Source organism: Myxocyprinus asiaticus, chromosome 33 (assembly GCF_019703515.2).
Source record: "Myxocyprinus asiaticus isolate MX2 ecotype Aquarium Trade chromosome 33, UBuf_Myxa_2, whole genome shotgun sequence".
In the NCBI taxonomy this organism is placed as follows: Eukaryota; Metazoa; Chordata; class Actinopteri; order Cypriniformes; family Catostomidae; genus Myxocyprinus; species Myxocyprinus asiaticus.
Window position 1 is genome coordinate 42,314,293 of NC_059376.1, and position 20,408 is coordinate 42,334,700.

The window sequence follows — 20,408 nt, forward strand, 5'->3', positions numbered from 1 at the left end:
TGTGTAGTACGATTAAACGTGTTTATAAGGGAATTGAAATGTTCAAGTTAAATTTACTCACTTTAATGAACATTATGTCATGAAGTTAAGTAGATTTACTTAATTTTATAAATTTGTATACATACATAATTTTATAATTTTATAAACTGTGTCAAAATCTTAGTAAATAGTACTAGTCATTTTTCTCAGCATGTACTGTATGTACGTATATAACCACATTGTGAATCTTTCTCACAGGTGTTGCATCACAGACAGAAGCGAGATTCACGCCTTTATAATGGTGCGTTACACTCTGACCTTTGTCTTAACTTGACCTCTCGACCTTTGGCCTCTAATCCAGAATGCATACTACCAGTACTATTGTTGCTACTTATCCCATATCAGTCTATATCAGAGTAGTATGGTAGTATGCCATTTCGAACTCGGCCCATGTCTGTGTTCATCATAGCATACTAGTTGTGGAGTATGCAGTAAACTGCATTGTGCTCACTCTCACATACTGTGCAAAGTATGCATAATGCCTATTGTAGATATATGAATAATTTGAATACTATGTTACTATGCTATTCCAAATGTATCCTCAAAGTGTTGAGTGTATGTAGCTCTCATTAGCAGCCAGCAGGTGGCGCAAGACAAACAGAGACAGAATTCAGTTCACATACACTCATAACACTTACAGCAGCACCACTATGGCAAGCCAAATTGACTTTTAATCACGTACAGGATGTGAATGGTTGATATCAACAATTTAATTTTTACTTGTTAAAATGCTAATTCTTGATATAAGGAATGTAATTACTACTAATTAAAGTGCTCATTTTTTTTAATATCTGTTGTTATATTTAAATCAGTAAAAACAGTTAATTCTTGCATTACATTTTTGATAACAAATGTTGAGTTTTTTAAACCAGTGAAAGCCATAATTCTTGATATCTGTAACTGAATTTTTACGAGTAAAATTTTCACAATGATCTGTCATTCACTCCTGTTCAAAACGCAATTACAGATTTCTAAAATGAATTTCTTACTATTTGAAATTCCATTTTCACATATCAGCAATGCAGTGTAGTAGTGTCTGAAGAGGTGGGCATACTGTGAATTTATGAATATTAAAAACTAGCACGGGTGCAGGGGTGGGGGGGGGCCTGGGTAGCTCAGTGGTAAAAGACACTGGCTACCACCCCTGGAGCTCGCTAGCTCGCTAGTTCGCTAGTTCGAATCCAGGGTGTGCTGAGTGACTCCAGCCAGGTCTCCTAAGCAACCAAATAGGCCCGGTTGCTAAGGAGGGTAGAGTCACATGGGGTAACCTCCTCGTGGTCACTATAATGTGGTTCTTGCTCTCGGTGGGGCGCGTGGTGAGTTGTGCGTGGTTGCCGCGGTGGATGGTGTGAAGCCTCCACACCTGCTATGTCTCCGTGGCAACGCGCTCAACAAGCCACGTGATAAGATGCGCGGATTGACGGTCTCAGACGCGGAGGCAACTGAGATTCGTCCTCCGCCACCCGGATTGAGGCAAATCATTACGCCACCTCAAGGACTTAAAAAGCACATTGGGAATTGGGCATTCCGAATTGGGAGAAAAAATAAATAAATAAACTAGCACGAGTGCAATAACATGCAGTATTTTCACAAAGTTTAACTACATAAGTTAAATTAAATATATATATTTACATTTAATAGGGAATAGTAATTGGCAATAGTAAAAATGTTCATTCTTGATATCAAAAATGGTGTCATCACTCGCAGACATACATATCTATGCAGTGTCACAATGATCTGTCATTCACTATTAATTTCAAATACACATATTATCTTAGTACTTCTTACTGGTAAAAATATAATTTTTATATAATTAATTACATTGTTACTAGTAAAAAAAATATCCATTCCTGATTCCTGAAATTTAATGACAACTAGTGAAAATGCACATTATTTTTCTTTGTAAATGTATTTCAACATGTTAAAATTGGTATTTCAGTTATTTGGAAATGGATTTCGGATATAAATACATTTGAGCGTAATTAAGTATATCTAAAAAGCATTTTTTTACTAGTTACAATCACATTAGAGATATCAGAAATTAACATTGCTACTAGAGACAACCAAATTACTGATTTTAAAAATAAGTATTTTTTGGGGCCAGGGTAGCTCAGTGAGTATTGACGCTGACTATCACCCCTGGAGTCGCGAGTTTGAATCCAGGGTGTGCTGAGTGACTCCAGCCAGGTCTCCTAAGCAACCAAATTGGCCCGGTTGCTAGGGAGGGTAGAGTCACATGGGGTAACCTCCTCGTGGTCGTGATTAGTGGTTCTCGCTCTCAATGGGGCGTGTGGTAAGTTGTGCGTGGATCGTGGAGAGTAGCATGAGCCTCCACATGCTGTGAGTCTCCGCGGTGTCATGCACAATGAGTCACGTGATAAGATGCGCGGATTGACGGTCTCAGAAGCGGAGGCAACTGAGACTTGTCCTCCATCACCCGGATTGAGGCGAGCAACCGCGTCACCACGAGGACCTACTAAGTAGTGGGAATTGGGCATTCCAAAATTGGGGAGAAAAGGGGATACAATTATAAAAAACAAAAAGTATAAATATATTTTTATTTGTTGCTTTTCAGTTGCTGAAATCAGGAATGGACATTTGCATTAGTAACAATGTCATTATTGATAACAAAAAGTTTTTTTGCAAGTGAGAAGAGCATTGCTGCAGTAGTGTAGTCTAGGGCATACGCAGGCATACACCGCATGCCCACCTAACTTTCTTAGGATTTTGCGTATGCCCACCTGAAATAATTGATGACACGTATGGCTGCCAGAACAGCTGGAACTTTTTCAACCTACTAACACGAAGCCACAGCACTGTTGAGTGAACTGTGTATATATACATATATATATTTAAAGTGCAACCCTGGTGTAACCATAATTTGCGCTGTATCAAAAATTACTTTAGCTCTTTTACTAATAGTAATTATATTCCTGATACAAAGAATTAGCATTTTACCTAGCAAAAATATTCTGTGAATGATTAAAAGTCATTTTGGCTTGCCATAGTACCAGAACAATAATACAGATTCAGCAGAACAGCCTCACTGTGTGATTCCACTTGGAATACTGTCTTTCATTCCACCTCATGGTTCAGCTGCTCCAGTCTGTGCTTTAGATGTGGAGGAGAAAGCATCTACTCATGCTGTTGTCTGATCAAAGTCATTATGTGTCAGTTTCCATCTCACTTGTGTGTCTGTGTGTGTGTGTGTGTGTGTCAGATGTTTGTGTGGACACCCATTCGGCTGTGATCAGGGACAATGGGGTGACTTGGTTGCGATGGAGGGGTCCGAAAGTGGAATTCTGCCGCTGCGCCTTACGAGGAAGAGTGCACTGTAATGATATACCAGTTACCAGTGAGTTATCAGTGTCATTTATTCAAAAGAAATATAACACTAACACACTAGCTCATAACATCTGACAAAGAGAAGTTTCAATGGCTTGAATAAAACAATAAATCTAGTGTTGAAGACAGTATTGTGGTACTTTGTGTTTGTCAAACATTTGACTCGAGGGGAACTGACCTCTTAAAAACCCTGCCAAAGGCATGGAGCAAAAATGACCCTGAAAAGTGAAGTTCTGTGAAAAGCTCAAGTTTAAATGGAACATAATTTCAGCATCACCATTTGTAATTGTTTAACAACATAATTAACCAACAACTATTGTGTATTTCATTGTTTGCATGAGAAACAGAGCATTTCTGCAGCTCTACCTGTTTTTTTCATGGTGCAAAATGATTTAAATTTAATTCTTGTTACAAAATGAGACTATATTTTCATCCTGTGGTCTGACATCACAGAACAATTCACGCAGATCAAAAACAAATGTGTCATTTTGAATTATTGCTCAGTATTATCAGTGTTATGACTTGACCTCAGTGATTGTAATGTCATAAAATTGTATTTCTGTAATCATTATACAGAGATGTAACCAACACAGTTAATTATGAATATTTTGGAAAGACGTTGCACACTTAAAATAGTGTTTTACTACATAAAAGTCACACAGAGCAATAAATGTCTTCAGTTATTTGTTCAACTCAGGAAATGAATGTAATGTCGTGTGTTAATGTGATTTATTTTACTCCTGTTTTTCAGAATGTTTTGTGTCTAAGTGTTATAATGGAGGAGTGTGTAAGGAAGCTGTTTACTCCAATGACTTTATCTGTCAGTGTCCTCCAGGATATACAGGCACCCAGTGTGAAATCAGTAAGACGCTGCACACCATTTTTATATGTTCTGTTTTGAAGTAATATAAATGAATATAAATATAATAGATAAACATAATAATTCATTTGTAATAATAAAAAATATTATAATAAATACGATTTACATAAATAATTTCAATTAAATAATAATAATTTAATCGAAATATAAAATATTAATAAATAAAATGTATGTGTATAAATATTGTAATAAAGTAATTTTAGTTAAATAATGCAGTTTATCACAAAAATGTGTATTCACTTATATAAATTAGAGTGTTTTAGTTTTACTGGTTGTATTAAGCGTTAATGCATGTTTTCAGGTTTGATGCAAAAAGAGCCTCTTTGGGCCTCAGTCAAGGAACACAAGCAGAACAAATTTCTTAAATAATTACATTGTTGCACTGAATAGAATCTAACAATTTACATAAGACTGTTTTTATTGTTTATCCTTTATTTTATAATTTGATAGTTTTTGATACAAAAAAAAAAAAAATGACCACAAAAAGGATCCCCTCCAACCCCCCCCCCCCCCCCCCCAATAAAAACAAATTTTTGTTTGTAACTTAACATTTAGCTAACTGACAGTAGTTGAAATACTTTAATCATAGCTAGTATTGGCAAACTACAACTTTTCTATTTTTCTCCCCTTTTCTCCCCAATTTGTAACGCCCAATTCCCAATGCGCTGTAAGTCCTCGTGGTGGTGTAGTGACTCGCCTCAATCCGGGTGGCGGAGGACGAATCTCAGTTGCCTCCGCGTCTGAGACCATCAGTCCGCGCATCTTATGACGTGGCTTGTTGAGCGCGTCACCGCGGAGACGTAGCGCGTGTGGAGGCTTCACGCTATTCTCCACGGCATCCACGCACAACTCACCACACGCCCCCCCGAGAGCGAGAACCACATTATAGCGACCACGAGGAGGTTACCCCATGTGACTCTACCCTCCCTAGCAACCGGGCCAATTTGGTTGCTTAGGACACCTGACTGGAGTCACTCAGCGTCAATACTCGCTGAGCTACCCAAGCCTGGTGCAGTCTATGCAATGGTTGAATATCGGCATTTTATATAACCTTTTTTTTTTTTTTTTTTTTTTTTTTCGTGAAACAAATGTATTTCTCAAATTTAGGTTAATCAAAAAATATTTAGTTAATCACCATTAATAACTATGTTTCTGCTGTTTCCTGTTTGCAATCACAGTATATACTGTAAATTAGGGTGTTTTTAGTTGTATTAGTTGTATTTATTGTAAATGTATGTGCTCAAGTTTAATTCTATCACCCTAATTAAGATCCTCATTTGTCCTCATTCATGAGCAGAATACATTTGTGTGTGTGTGTGTGTGTGTGTGTGTGTGTGTGTTTAAATCATTCGGAAAACCATTCATAAGTAGTTGCAACTATTTAAATGAATTATACAGTAAATTAATTACACAATTAATCAAAATAAAATAATATATTAATTATAATTATATTAAAGATACCCCTGATGCTTTTTCAAATAGCTAGTTTAATTGTAGTTTAAATACTAGTAGCTTGTAACCAGGCAAACTACAGTTTCAGACTGACTGCGCCAAACTGGTGCACTCTATATATGGTTGAATATTGTCTGAATTTCTTCCTCATTTTTGTTAGATACGGGCGAGAGATGTGCAACGGGTCAGGGCTTGAGTTACCGTGGCACCTGGAATATGAGTGCATCAGGACTGGAGTGCATTAACTGGAGTGCATTAACATTAACATTAACATTAACTAATTCACACCAAGGAAAGATATTCACAGCCAAGAGAACAGATTCCAGCACACTGGGGCTGGGTAACCACAACTACTGCAGGTATACACTTACAATAAAATACATAACATATATATATATATATATATATATATATATATATATATATATATATTCATGTATTTATATGTTAAATAAATATATAAATAATGTAAAAATACATTATTTTTACCAACATTGTTTTTAACATAATATATAAAAAAAATCTGAATTAAAATAATAAACATTTGACTGAATTAGTTGCATTGGAAGTCCCTATAAAATGCAAACTAACACACAACTGTGACCAGCTGAATTCTTCATTAATGTACCAAGTTGCTTGACAACTGTGAACATCCTACAGTTCAGCTAAGGAACTGTAATACTGTATTGTACCGTAGTTATATACTTTTATATTGTCAGTGAATATATGAACAATAATATTGTTTGGATGATATTTTGTTTCTCAGGAATCCAGATGGAGACACTAAACCCTGGTGTTTTGTCAATAAAAGAGCTCAGGTGACATGGGAATTCTGCTCTTTACCGACATGTGTAACAGGTACAAGCACACACACACAGACACACACACATCAGCGTTCACTGTGTGTGTACTAGGTCTAACGTTGTGTGTTGTGTTGCGTCAGATCCCGCTATGGAGTGTGTACAGGGGTCCGGTCAGTCCTACAGAGGTACAAAGGCGGTCACACGCAGCCATTTGAAATGTCTACCGTGGGATTCACCCGCTGTGTCTCATAAGCTTTACACCACATGGAGATCAGATGCCAGAGAGTTGGGCATCAGCAGCCACAACTTCTGCAGGTACACACAAACACACACATTCTTTCACGTCTGCATTTATAAAACAGATCTGAAATGTGATTGGATGAGCCATGTTCAAATTTATTGTGAAATGGACTATATATGGGTGCTTCTTCAACTTCGGGCACTTTTAGCACCGTGGACTTTTAAAGTAAAGGCATGTTAAAACATTTTTCACACTCTCACAAGTTTATTTAATTTACTAACAATGTTCAACAGTATCTGTACATGCATCACAGGAGATTTATGTCATTTCTGTGTCATTTCCAGCACATCTCAAAGTCTGTATTGTGTTTATTTAAATTCTGTGCTGGAAATGACGCTGATGGAAATGACATTTTTAAAAGGTTTTTGACTCCTTTGTCTTGTTAAGGCTAATTTTATAGCTAAAGTTTTATGTATCCTAAATACACACAATTAAACAATAGTTTCACACTTTAAGCTAATTTGGCAAAATTACAGCTTGATTAGAAATTACGCCCAATAAAAAGTGATATTTCCCTTGATTTTTCTTTGTTTTGTCTCAAGCATGCTCTTCACTGACACTTTTGTCCACTTGGTTAACAAATATACACTAACTTTTGAACAAACTTTATTAGAGGGAAAATTGTTTGGTGTGGTGGAAATGACGCAACAACTGTAGGACAGTCGTAATTTTTGATAAAGTGATTGAAATAATTTTCACACAATAAATATTGAAATTTTTTATGTTTATTTCACTCTCTGTTTAGATGATCCGAGTTTTAAACATCTAATACTTTGTATTTTAATAATGGATTTTCACAGTTTTAAATATTGAATGTCTGGGTCTGAGACAAGGCTAAAACAGTCACATCTATACATAAAAGGAATTTGAAAAGTAACAAAAAAATGACAAAGTCTTGGTCAATTCTAATGTGATCTTATGTTCATTTTAATAAAAATCAACCAGTGGCACAAGAACTTGCCCGAAGTTGAAGAAACACCCACACTCAAAAACATAAATTGTTGGATTTACTTAAAAAAGCAGTGTCAAGTGGTTCCATGCAACAGTGTTGAGTAGTTCCAACAAGCCACAGTTCAGTTGGATGAACTAAAGAAATGAACTAAAGTAAATTGAAAAAGCTAACTTTTTGAGTAAATGCAAGCCATTTGGATTTGTTAGTTTTACGTATTATTATTATTATTATTATGATGTTCGTTTTACTTGATAAGTGTTGAACTTACATTAGCTCAATTTATTCGTTCAGTTAACAATTGGCTTGCAACAGTTTGTGTCGACTCATAAAATAACACTTAAAGAGCACCTATTATGGTTTTTCAAATATCACCTTTCATGTAGTGTGTTATATAGCTGTTTGTGAATGTACAAAAGTCTGCAATGTTTCAAAAATCAAAGGGCACGACAAATGGAGTTATTGACTCCCAAAAGAAAGAACCGAATCTGAACACCTGAAACGAGTCGTTAGTAATTCCAGACTTACTTCCTGTACTAACCTACGTAATTTGGTAACAAAAAACCCGCCTCTGGTCTTCATTGGCTGCTCGTGAACAGCTTTGACCCGCCCTCAAACACTACACTAAGCGGTAGACCAATCACAACAGACTGGGACATCTGACCAATCAGAGCAGAGTATGCTCTCTGAAAGGAGGAGTTTAGAACGGATCATTGAACGAGTCGTTTTTGACACTGGGGAAAAAAAGGTAATGCTACAATTTGGGGGGCCTGGGTAGCTCAGTGGTAAAAGACGCTGGCTACCACCCATGGAGTTCACTAGTTCACTAGTTCAAATCCCAAGACGTGCTGAGTGACTCCAGCCAGGTCTCCAACCAAATTGGCTGGTTGCTAGGGAGGGTAGAGTCACATGGGGTAACCTCCTCGTGGTCGCTATAATGTGGTTTGTTCTCAGTGGGGCGTGTGGTGAGTTGAGCATGGATGCCATGGTGGATGGCGTGAAGCCTCCACATGCACAATGTCTCCATGGCAACATGCTCAACAAGTCACATGATAAGATGCACAGGTTGATGGTCTCAGACATGGAGGCAACTGAGATTTCAGTCCTCTGCCACCCAGATTGAGGTGAGTCACTATGCCACCACAAGGACTTTAAAGCACACTGGGAATTGGGCATTCCAAATTGGGTGAAAAAGGGGAAAAATCTGAAAATAAAATAAAAAAATTTAAATTATGAGCAAATTAAAGTGTTTTTTGACCTTGGATGCATGTAAATCTGTTGTATGAGACCTTTAAAACAAAATTAGACACGTTTAAAAACCATAATAGGTGCTCTTTAATTTCAACATTTATTCTCTACTTATCCAGTTTCAACACAAAGAATGCTAGTAACTTCAAATCACTGCGGTTTCAGTTAATGACAGCCAAAAATATTGATGTTGTCCCAACACAAATAGATTAAGTAAAGCTGACAAGACACTTTTTTGTTGAAACAACTCAGGTAAATTAAGTTTACTTGGTTAAATAAATTTTTTAAGCAAAACGAACAAGGGAGAATTCAGTAAAACCAACGGTAATGAAAGTTAATTTTTTGGAGTGCAAAAACCTTTGATTGAAAATCAGTTGAATTATATGAATGTGGCAACATTGCTTGGTAACTGTAGACAGCTAGCAGTAAAGGTTAATGAACTATTCTAATACTTACCTATACTAACTTAGTGTTTTTTGTGGTTATTATTAGTTATAAATGTGCATATATATTTCACTTAAGTGTCTTTTATCATATTGCTGTTGATGAAGTTTTATAAAAGCAAACAACACTCATAATTGTACATTCACTTACAAAAAAGTACCATGTTTACATTCTTTGAAGTATTACCTTGGAGCATCATGTAAATAGCATGGTACATATCTTAATGGCACATGAATATTGTAATATAATCTCTGAGGGGTTTTACCCAGTGATTTTTCAATGGTTTAGGGGGTTTTAGGAACTCCTTGTGCCCAACACCACCCCATAACCGTGATAAAATCACGACAACACATAGCATTACACACAGCTGTAATATACACTGTGCATCAAATTACACCCACAGAAACACACACACACACTCTAAACTCTCAACGTCTCATTTGTTCTCACAGGAATCCAGACGGTGACCTCGGTCCCTGGTGCCACACTTATAAAGGTTCACAGCTGACCTGGGAACTCTGTGACGTGCCCAAATGCCGTAAGTCCACACCGTTTCCATGACAACGTTTCCATGAAAAGAACCTGCAATCAGTATTGTGTGGACCAAGAAAAAATTGCTTACTAATCGTACCAAATAGTGGTTTGTGAGGGTTAGGTTTAGGAGATAGAAAATCCACCTAGTCTCATCGAATGAGCATTACTATAACAACATTTTTGCAAAGTGACTTATGTGACACGTTCTACGTTTTGCTGCTGTTTCCTGGTGAAAGAGGTGCTACAACAATTGTGCTTTTTATTCACTTTCACACAAATCACGAGTACAACGGCTGATTATGACTTTATAAAACACTTATTTTGCGCTCTATTACTCACACACTGCTATGGTATGATATCAAAACACTTTTACTCTAACACATCATTTGACAAATGAAACATTTTACCGCTTGTATTACAGACTCACCTATATTTACACACTTTTTCCAACGTGGTAGCTCACCTGATACAGAGTTGAACTTTGGACTCTGAAGTCTGCCCTTCGAGATCAGCCAAGCACGCAAGCTGACATGTGAGACGAATGTGTCATAGACTTGGTGGCTTCAGAACATGTGCTTTCCATTTCACATTTGCTTTTAGGACACTGTCGATTAGGTTTAGGTTAAATGTTTAGGTTAAGGAGATACGTTTTACTCATTAAAAACTCTAAAAACACTATTTCACTCGCTTTTGGCGCCACCTGCTGGACATTTCACTGGGAAACTGCAGCGAAACTGGTAATAAAGCACGTCATTTCGTTTTGCAAAAAAACGTACATGGTCACGTAATGTTCATGAGGTCAGGCTGTGGAAATATCATTAACTCAGCGTAAAAACAACAGAAATCAATGGATTTGTCTCTCCTCCACAGCAAGGAGGCCCCCGTTGATCACCACGCTTGGACCACGAGCCCCTACAACTAACAACAACCAAGGTGAGAGAGAGTCGGATAATTAATATAAAGGAGAGTTCACCCAAAATCGAAAATTCTGTCATCATTTACAGACAGTAATCCATCACTGAACAGTCAGTGAGCCTGATGTTCTGCCGTCACTTTGTTTGAAGTGTGAATTCATCATATTTCTCTCTCGTATTCTTGCTCAGGTACCTGTGGTCAGCGCACTGAACTCCCCTCAAACTCTCTGGCCATGTTCCGGATACTCGGCGGTCAGGCCAGTGACATCAGAGAGCAGCCGTGGCAGGCGGCCATCACCGTATATCTACCCCACTTAAAATCGTACAGCTTCCTGTGTGGAGGGGTGCTCATCGACTCCTGCTGGATTTTATCAGCCGCTCACTGCTTTCAGGAGAAGTGCGTACTCGCTCTGGGTTATCTGAGTGTATTATTGCATTTGGGTCAGATATACTTGCATCTCATTTCCTCCTTCATGACCTCAATTGTTTACAAATCAGTTGCGCTTCTTTGGATTTTTGTGAGATAATTTTTCAGATTCTTTGCCTGACAGAGATACAATCCAGTTTTGGTGAGATAATAGTTTTTGGCCTCCTGTGTTGTGAATTTAGGTTTAAAGAGAAACGTCTGCGAATAATTTTGGGTCGTACATTCAGACATCAGAACTCCAGCAGCGAGCAGATCTTTGATGTAGAAAAGTACTGGATCCATGAACAATATGATGATGACACTTATGATAATGATATAGGTGAGACTTACACACACAAACACACACACACACTCACTCACTCACACACACACACACACAAACACACACACACTCACTCACTCACACACACACACACACACACACTCACACACTCACACACACACTCACACACATACACACACACACACACACACACAGACACACACTCTCACACACACACACGCACACACACACACACACACACTCTAAGGAATGAAATACATTTCCATAATTTTATTATAATAATTTAAAATTAAATTTTTATCCATGAAATGTGGAATTGCACAGACTTGGTTTGCAACACTTACCGCAGAATATCCCTTATATGTAAAATACATACTAGTACATACTAATGCTGAATGTAAAATTGCACCAGCAATTATATATATTCAGTTGCATTTAAATCATATTTAATTTATTTTTCATATCTTTAGCTCTGCTCAAATTGAAGAGTGATTCTGGTATCTGTGCGGTGAACTCTCTTGATGTTCTGCCTGCGTGTTTACCAGAACCGAACCTGGTTTTACCCGACTGGACAGAGTGTGAAATCTCTGGTTATGGGAAAGAGGAAGAGTGTAAGATGATTTCTCAACACCTCGTGCTACTGTTACAGATAATGTGGCCACAGTATGTGAGGAATGCATGCCTTGTCATTTTACTCATATTACGTCTTTCTCTCTCTTAGTTTCTGAGTTTTTCTCTCAGAGAATCAAGCGAGGTTTCGTACGGTTGTGGCCGCAGGATCAGTGCGTTCCCGGGAAACTGTCTGGGCGTCCAGTGATGCCCAACATGCTGTGTGCAGGAGACACACTCGGTCTGAACGATGCTTGCAAGGTAACACTCCACTTTCAGCTGCAAACCAAATTCAATGGTCTATTGTGTCTATTTTGTTTTCCAAAGGAATTTTAGGAGTAACATCCGAGACAAAATTGATACTTACAGTAAATTAAACATAATTTTTGCTTTGAAAGAGCAACATCTGAGCAAGAAAACGTAACGATTACATGCAAATGTAAACACTTTCCCATCACCAGCAAAGGACATACTTGTCGTGCATAGTACAAGTATGCGTATTAGGAGTTTACATGCTGCACTTACTGTTGAATTCAAGAAGTGACCTCAAATGAGTCATTTTACTTGTTTTACCCTCTTGATTCAGTCTGTCTCTATTTTTCTTCAGGGAGACTCCGGTGGTCCTCTGGTGTGCCCGAAGAATGGCAGAATGACACTGATGGGTTTGATCAGTTGGGGCGACGGTTGTGGGAAGAAAGACACGCCTGGCGTTTACACACGCGTCACAAACTACACAAAGTGGATATCTGACAAGATGAGATCTAAATAAGACATAAACAAACTGTATTAATGTGCAAACTACAGTAAATGTTGGGTACTGAAAATAAGGCGATGCACATGTCATGCACCTACCTTGAAGTCAACGTGAACGTGCAACCCATTTTACTACCAAAATGTGATTTATTTCCAAGTGAGACAGGATGGTCAACAATGATTTTATCTATTGGGAATTTGCAAGCATTCCATACTAGAATGGAGTCAGAGCTGCGTGTTAGTTAACTAAAATGTCTAAATAGCCTGTTGGCCTTTTTTTTTTACCCAATTTGGAATGCCCAATTCCCAATGTGCTTTTTTTAAGTCCTCATGGTCATGTAGTGACTTGCCTCAATCCGGGTGGTGGAGGACAAATCCCAGCTGCCTCCGCGTCTGAGACCATCAACCTGTGCATCTTATCATGAGGCTTGTTGTGAGCGTTGCCACAGAGACATAGCACGTGTGGAGGCTTCACGCCATCCACCGCGGCATCCACACACAACTCACCACGCCCCCCACCAAGAACGAACCACATTATAGCGACCACGTGGAGGTTACCCCTCGTGACTCTACCCTCCCTAGCAACTGGGCCAATCTGTTTGCTTAGGAGACCTGGCTGGAGTCACTCAGCACGCCCTGGATTCGAACTAGCGAGTTAGCGAACTGGTGGTAGCCAGCGTCTTTTACCACTGAGCTACCCAGGCCTCTTTGCCTGCTTGGCCTTTTTGAAATATTCAGAAAGTGTTCACATTAAGACCAGGAACGTCTTATGAGAATGTAAAAAGGGTCAAATTTGATTTCATGTTGACTTTAACAGCTGGACTTGTTATTGTCCTGCTAACTGAGGACTCAACATTTTGACCTACTTTAACTTAAGAGTAATGTAATTAGTTAGCTACTACTGTTGTTTTGAGAAAGGAAACCATGGGATTTTTAGAAATACAAATACAGATCTTCTAAAGTTTTATAATGCTGTGATTTGATCATTGTAGATGTGGCACATCGAAGGAGAAACTCGAATCAAAGCAACGTATTCTTCAGTTTGTGTCACGCTCGTTGCCTTAAATTAGTGCTTCCAAAAACGACATTTCCACAAATGAGAAAGACTTAGCTAAAGTGCAAATTTGGATTCAGAAATGCACTTAGTCCTTTGGAAGCACTTCCAATATTGTAAAATGATAAAAATAGATGCACTTTGCTTTACAATAGTGAGGATATGCAAACTAAGTGATGGCACTTTTCAGTGTGTGTTCTGAGTTGTTAAACAGTGCTTCTTTGTAACATTTGTCACGTCAGTTTTGCTACATATTTTTATCACTAAACATCTACTGGGTCAGAGAAACATTTGTTTCACGGTCAATGTCGCTGGGTATTTAATTGGACTTTAGTCCTCGTTAAGCTGGATGTTTTTAGACTGCAATCTAATATTATCAGACTTTTGATTATGGAGACATAATCAATCATAATCATATGTAGGCCTACATATTATTGTAGTATTTAACTATTTAAATTTTTTTGTACATGGTTGTAGCCAGTGCTAAATTATTGTTTTTTGTTGTTTGTTTTGTTTATGTTGAAACAATGTTATTGTACATGATTTTGCCTGACTTTTTATAAAACATGAAATGGAAACAGCTGTCCCTTGTCTTCTGTGGAACCAACATATGCTTTAGATTTTGGGGAATTTCCTTCACATTTGTTCTGTGAATTCACTATCACAAGGATGTACTGTACGTTGTGTTATCATGATTTGAATTTCTAAGTGTAACTAGATTTTTTACAATTCTATTGAAAATGTGAAGTGTGCTTGCCTGTGCAAAAGTAGCCGTCCTGATGCTAGTGTGTTTTGTTATGAGTGGTCGTTGCTAGGGTGACCTGGGTGGTTGCTAGGTGGTTGCTTACTGGCCCAAATCAAAAGAGTCCATCCCGAAGTCTCTATAATATTCTGGTGTTGAGATATACTGTAGCTTGGGTTCCTCCTTCAAAATAAAGCTCTGAGAGTTTTATTGTCCACCTACATTTGCTCCAAAGTAAATTAAAGCTAATAACTGAACATTAATTCAATTATGTATTGATTCAAGTCATAATAAAATCTATAATAAATAAACAGTTCAAAGCATAAAAATGAGTGTGTTAGGAGACGTTATAAAGAGCTGTGTTCACTTACGATAATGTTATTATCTTTTCATGTGACTGTGATTATCATTTGCCTTGATTCTGATTTATAGTCTCCACAGTTTTGAATCAAATTGCTGTGCAATTTAACAATTTCTTTAACAAAAAACTAAAGACAAATATGCATTATAATGTCATTCTTCATACCAGCCCACGTAAAAATATTATCCATTCTGTTTACGAGAATATTTTGCCAAAAAAATGCGTAGTTAACGGCAATCTCCCATTCATTCCAATGGGGAGTTCTGCAGAGCTTGTCAGAACTAGCAACCGTAACCAAGGGGGGCGGAGCTTAGCAAAGGGTCAGTTGTTTTGATTGAAAAGTAAGCTAATGGCTATGCCAGAGACTATATAGCAGAGATGGGCCACTTCTATTAAAATGAATGCCCAACCAAGGAGCTCTAGCCCCCAATGGTCAACGGATGTAGAAATGAAGTCCCGCCTTACAGGTAAAAAAGCCAGTTACCTTTTAGATACAGACATCGCCTGTCAATCAACTCGAGAAAGCGCATGCGCATTAGCTATACAAGCTGGGAAAATTGTGCTTTTTAGCGTAATATGAGGTAAAGAAGCACAATTTATGAGACCAGTTTTGTCAGATTTGACAGCTGATTTAAAGTAAGCTCTTTGATCATAATCTTGACCAACCGTTTTTGAGATTTCAGTGTTCCTCCATTCAAGTAGATAGGAGCTGCACTGGCATGACTGGAAATAACCTCCCAAGAGCGTTTCAAAGATGGCCGACAGTGGACTGACTTGCTAGAATGACTTTGGCTATGCTCACACACTTCACTTCAACAAGTCACACAATTGAGGTATCATGTTCACGTGTCATGTCCATAGCATAGACAAGTGACACCACATTTTTATAAGGTTAAGTGTTTTGCTCTAGCTAGCACCAATAATTAATAATCTGAGCAAGTGTCAAGGGGGCGCAACATTATGGGGATTTTGATTCATCCCATTGACTCAAGTCCCTTCACCAAGAGATTCGGGAAGCCTACAAGTTTAGCAAAGAAATGCATTTAGCCCCGTTCACCATACGTTTCCACTGGGGCGTTTTAAGCAAAGGTGAGCAAGCGTTTTCAATGCAAGTCGAGCGCCATGCTCGTGAGGTGCATTGTGGGATTTACAGCGGTGCGGAGAATGCGTTGAGAGCAGTCAAGGGCATCCTCTGCTTTATGCAAATGAGGAACGAAAAACACCAGCCGCCAGCCGATCAGTGTGAGCTGAAAACAGTGTCGTCTGTCATAAGCGCTTAAAATAAGCCTTTAATACTGGAGTTTCTGTGAGATTCAGTGCTTTAATCACATCATGTATACGTATTTCTGACTTCAAACAGACTTCAAATGATGATTGCTCTGGCTTTGCATATTAAAACACGCCCCAAGGCAATAGCTGTCTAGCATGTTGAATGGGGGTGAGCAGATAATGGATGTCTGTGGTGGAGATGCTTCAGTGTGCTGAATAAATAGCTTTTGTTTTTTTTATTTTGTTTCTCTCCCCAATTTGGAACGCCCAATTCCCAATGCACTCTAGGTCCTCATGGTGGCGTAGTGACTCGCCTCAATCCAGGTGGCGGAGGATGAATCTCAGTTGCCTCCGCGTCTGAGACAGTCAATCTGCACATCTTATAATGTGGCTTGTCGAGCGCATTACCGCAGAGACGTAGCGCGTGTGGAGGCTTCACGCTATTCTCCGCGGCATCCACGCACAACTCACCGAAAGCGAGAACCACATTATGGCGACAAGGTTACCCCAAGTGACTCTACCCTCCCTAGCAACTGGGCCAATTTGTCTCTTAAGATAGTTTGCTGTACACTAAGCTGCAATAATTTTTTAATATCAATGCACAAACAATTTATACAATTTAATATGAAATTGGGAAGTTTTTATTTACAAAAGAAATCAGAAAATGAATGCCTCAGTACTAAGACATTACCATGTTGAGGTCATTTCACACTGCTGTTGTTTAAGATTCATTTATTATTTCTTCAAATCTTAAAATTTACACATTTACAGATTTAAAATTATCATTAACAGATTGTATCTGCTACATTAGCAATGTATTGAACAAATGCAATGTTTTTATGCTTTTTTAAACATCAATATGAATAATTGGATTCCATTTTAAAGTAATTTTAGTTCATTTTTACATATCGATGTATTTGATTCAATCACATCGCTCCTCATAATCAGCAATTCTTGAGAACTCAAAAGAGAAGACGTCAGTATTATTATGTCTCAAGAGGTCCTCCAGCGACCGGGCAAACTGAAAATAAAGATAACAGGACATTAGTAGACAACAGGTCCAGAAGAGCAATGTAAGGCTGCGTCCCAATTCACATAGGATATTACTGCAATATAGTATGTATAATTAGAATGAATGCGTCCCAGATAATAGTGCCTGAATGGTGTACTATTTCTGGAGGATTTTCAATGTATCCATGCATGCTTTTTGAGCTAATATTGCCCTATTTTATATTGTTACCAGTAAAATGTAGCTCATCAAGCAGAATGTTTTTTCTAGTAATGCTGGTTAACCAGGGAAGTCTTGATGATTAGCCAAAAATGGATGGAACACCTGCACATCCCGTAATCCCGTAACGTGGACCAGCGTTCAAATGCACATTTTTTTGCATGATTTTAGCTGAAGAAGTACAATTTGTGATGCAACTGTTGTCATTTTTTTTTTTTTTTTTCTGATTTTTAACATCAGTTAAAAATGTAAGCTAATTTATTATACGTATTGCCTACTGTTCAGTTTTGGGGAGTGTTTACCTAAATGATTTGAAGCTGCTATTAGTGCTTTTCACTGTTAATATATTTGCGGTCAGGGCAGCTTCCATTTAGCAGCAGGTAAGTAAGATTTGCTCACTCTTAATAAACTGTGCCGGATTAGCATTCTTGCAAACAAAACTAAAGTAGTCCCCACATTTAATTCTCTGTCGGCAGGCTTATCTGGATCCTTTCAATATTTTAAGCTTTTGTCTGTACACGCCCGCTCTGATTCTCTGCTCCCTTATTCCTGTCCTCTCACAGCTTCACACTGTGTATTTAAACCCTTTTGTCCCTGCTAGATTCTGCTAAAGATGTAATAAGGCATGGTATCGCCCCCTCTACGCTCAAAGCTTACAATTCTTACACTTGGTCTCAATATTCTTCATTTTGCAACTCTCGCAAGACCCCGTTATTCCCAGTGTTAGTGTCAACTGCCTGTGCTTTCATTGCTTTCTGTTTTAACGTCCAATTATTGAAACACATCCATTAATAATATGGTGGCGGGCATTCAGTTTCATGCTAGATTTCATTCACCCGAATTCCCCAGTCTTTTCTCCTTTCCATCATCCAGCTAATTCTAAGAGGCATCAGAAAAAAAAAATGGCTTCCTATCACTTTTGACATTCTACACCTCCTTATTTCCACTCTCAGAGCAGGTTGTTTTTCTAAATTCAATGACATTCTTTTAGAAGCAGTTTTTATCATGGCATTTACGTCTTTTTGAGGTGTGGGGAATTTGACAATTAACCTTTTCTGATATTTATTTTTCTCCCCCCAAGAAAATATATATTTTTTTTATTTCTTAAACATTCAAAAACCGATAGCTTAGATCATGATCGCTCCATATCAATATCTAAAATTCCCGATAATTCCTTTTGCCCATACGCCTCGATGATAAATTATCTTAAGTCACAGCCACACATTTCAGCTGCCTCCCCCTTATTTATTCATTCTTCAGGGGACCCATGACTCGCCACTGGTTCTCATCTTTCCGACATGCTAATATGCTGCGGTCTCTCCCCTCGAGCGTATTCCGGCCATTCCTTCAGGATAGGAGCCACTACAGCAGCTGCTTCATGAGGACTATCCTGAGTCTAACATTAAGACGCTGGGACGATGATCTTTTTCATCATCCAAGACATACATATGTCCCAACCTACATTCAATCAACCAAGCTCAGCTCATAGTAAGCAACGCATCAAAGGTACCATTTTATTACAACTGTGGTGGTGGTAGAATCACAAAAAAAAAAAAAAACTGCTTTCAGTCAACCAAGCTCAGCTCAAATCATGCAACGCATCAAATGTACCATTTTCCTACAACTCTGGTGGTGGTAGAATCACAAAAAAAAAAACAAACAAAAAAAAAAAAACTATGCAACCGCTTCCTCATACTCCTCCAAGCTTTGTTATCCTTTTCAAGGGTATTGCACAACAATGCTCCATTTCATACATTTCAAGCATTGGTTACTCTTTTCAAGGGTATTGCACAACCAATGCCCCCCTTCCCTTCATATGTCATAAGCTTTGGTTATCCTTTCAAGGATATTGCACAACCAATGCTCCCCTTCCCTTAATGTGTCATAAGTTTTGGTTATCCTTTCAAGGGTATTGCACAACCAATGCCCCCTTTCCCTTCATGTGTCATAAGCTTTGGTTATCCTTTTCAAGGGTATTGCACAGCCAATGTCCCCCCTCCCTTTCATGTGTCATAAACATTGGTTACTCTTTTCAAAGGTATTTCACAACCAAATGTCCACCCAATTCAGGGCTCATACATATCATAAGCTTTGGTTACTCTTGTCAAGGGTATTGCACAACCAAATGCTCGCCCAAATCAGGGCTCTAAGAATCAAACATCACAAACGATGCTCTTCTCCCTCTTTTCCTCGTAGCATTGTTCTCCTTTCAAGGGTATTGCACAAACGATGCTCCCCCAACCCCCACCCCCACCCACAGCATGGCAAAATTGTTTTTTTAAAATATGTTTCTAACTGCTCCGTTATCTTTTACAGATTGTTTCCTGCCAACATAAAGACCTGGTCGGTATTCCTTATTTTATTTTTCCCTCTCTTTTGGGGGTCCTAGTATTAAAAGAGATTTTGGGGGAGGCTCCTCGCCACTTCTGTCTTCCCCATCAGGATTTGATGGTTCACTAAAATTTTCCCGGACCATCAGACGGGGACTTACACCAAAGAAACTTTACTTTATCATCAATAAATTGTTATTCCCTTTATGCTATGCTGTTCCTAGTCTTTCTTGTATAAATGGAAGCATAAGCAGTAGTTCTGTCAGGGAGACTTGTGCATTACACGTCATCGGTTCATTCATAATTTCCTTTAACCAATCACTGTTCACCTCTTGCTTTAAAGGTCTGCCAGCAGCCAACCACTCTGATGCCATAAGGCGTCAACGTGGCAACTGCCTCCCCACCACCACCAGCAAGTCTTTGTCTGATGGGGGGTAGGCTCC

General features: G+C 38.4%; 1 protein-coding gene across 1 annotated transcript in view; it reads left to right on the plus strand.

The window, feature by feature from the left end:
* The window catches only part of LOC127423856 (tissue-type plasminogen activator-like), a 22,771-nt gene extending 8,088 nt beyond the window's left edge, over positions 1 to 14,683 (plus strand). The window contains exons 3-15 of the mRNA XM_051668512.1: positions 238 to 280; positions 3,260 to 3,394; positions 4,136 to 4,246; positions 5,877 to 6,075; positions 6,483 to 6,574; positions 6,660 to 6,834; positions 9,914 to 9,999; positions 10,866 to 10,928; positions 11,099 to 11,306; positions 11,519 to 11,655; positions 12,090 to 12,230; positions 12,341 to 12,489; positions 12,836 to 14,683. Of these exons, the coding sequence (XP_051524472.1) occupies positions 238 to 280; positions 3,260 to 3,394; positions 4,136 to 4,246; positions 5,877 to 6,075; positions 6,483 to 6,574; positions 6,660 to 6,834; positions 9,914 to 9,999; positions 10,866 to 10,928; positions 11,099 to 11,306; positions 11,519 to 11,655; positions 12,090 to 12,230; positions 12,341 to 12,489; positions 12,836 to 12,997 (1,701 nt within the window). The 3' untranslated portion in view covers positions 12,998 to 14,683. The remainder of the gene's footprint in view (positions 1 to 237; positions 281 to 3,259; positions 3,395 to 4,135; positions 4,247 to 5,876; positions 6,076 to 6,482; positions 6,575 to 6,659; positions 6,835 to 9,913; positions 10,000 to 10,865; positions 10,929 to 11,098; positions 11,307 to 11,518; positions 11,656 to 12,089; positions 12,231 to 12,340; positions 12,490 to 12,835) is intronic.
* Positions 14,684 to 20,408: the final 5,725 nt, after the last annotated feature.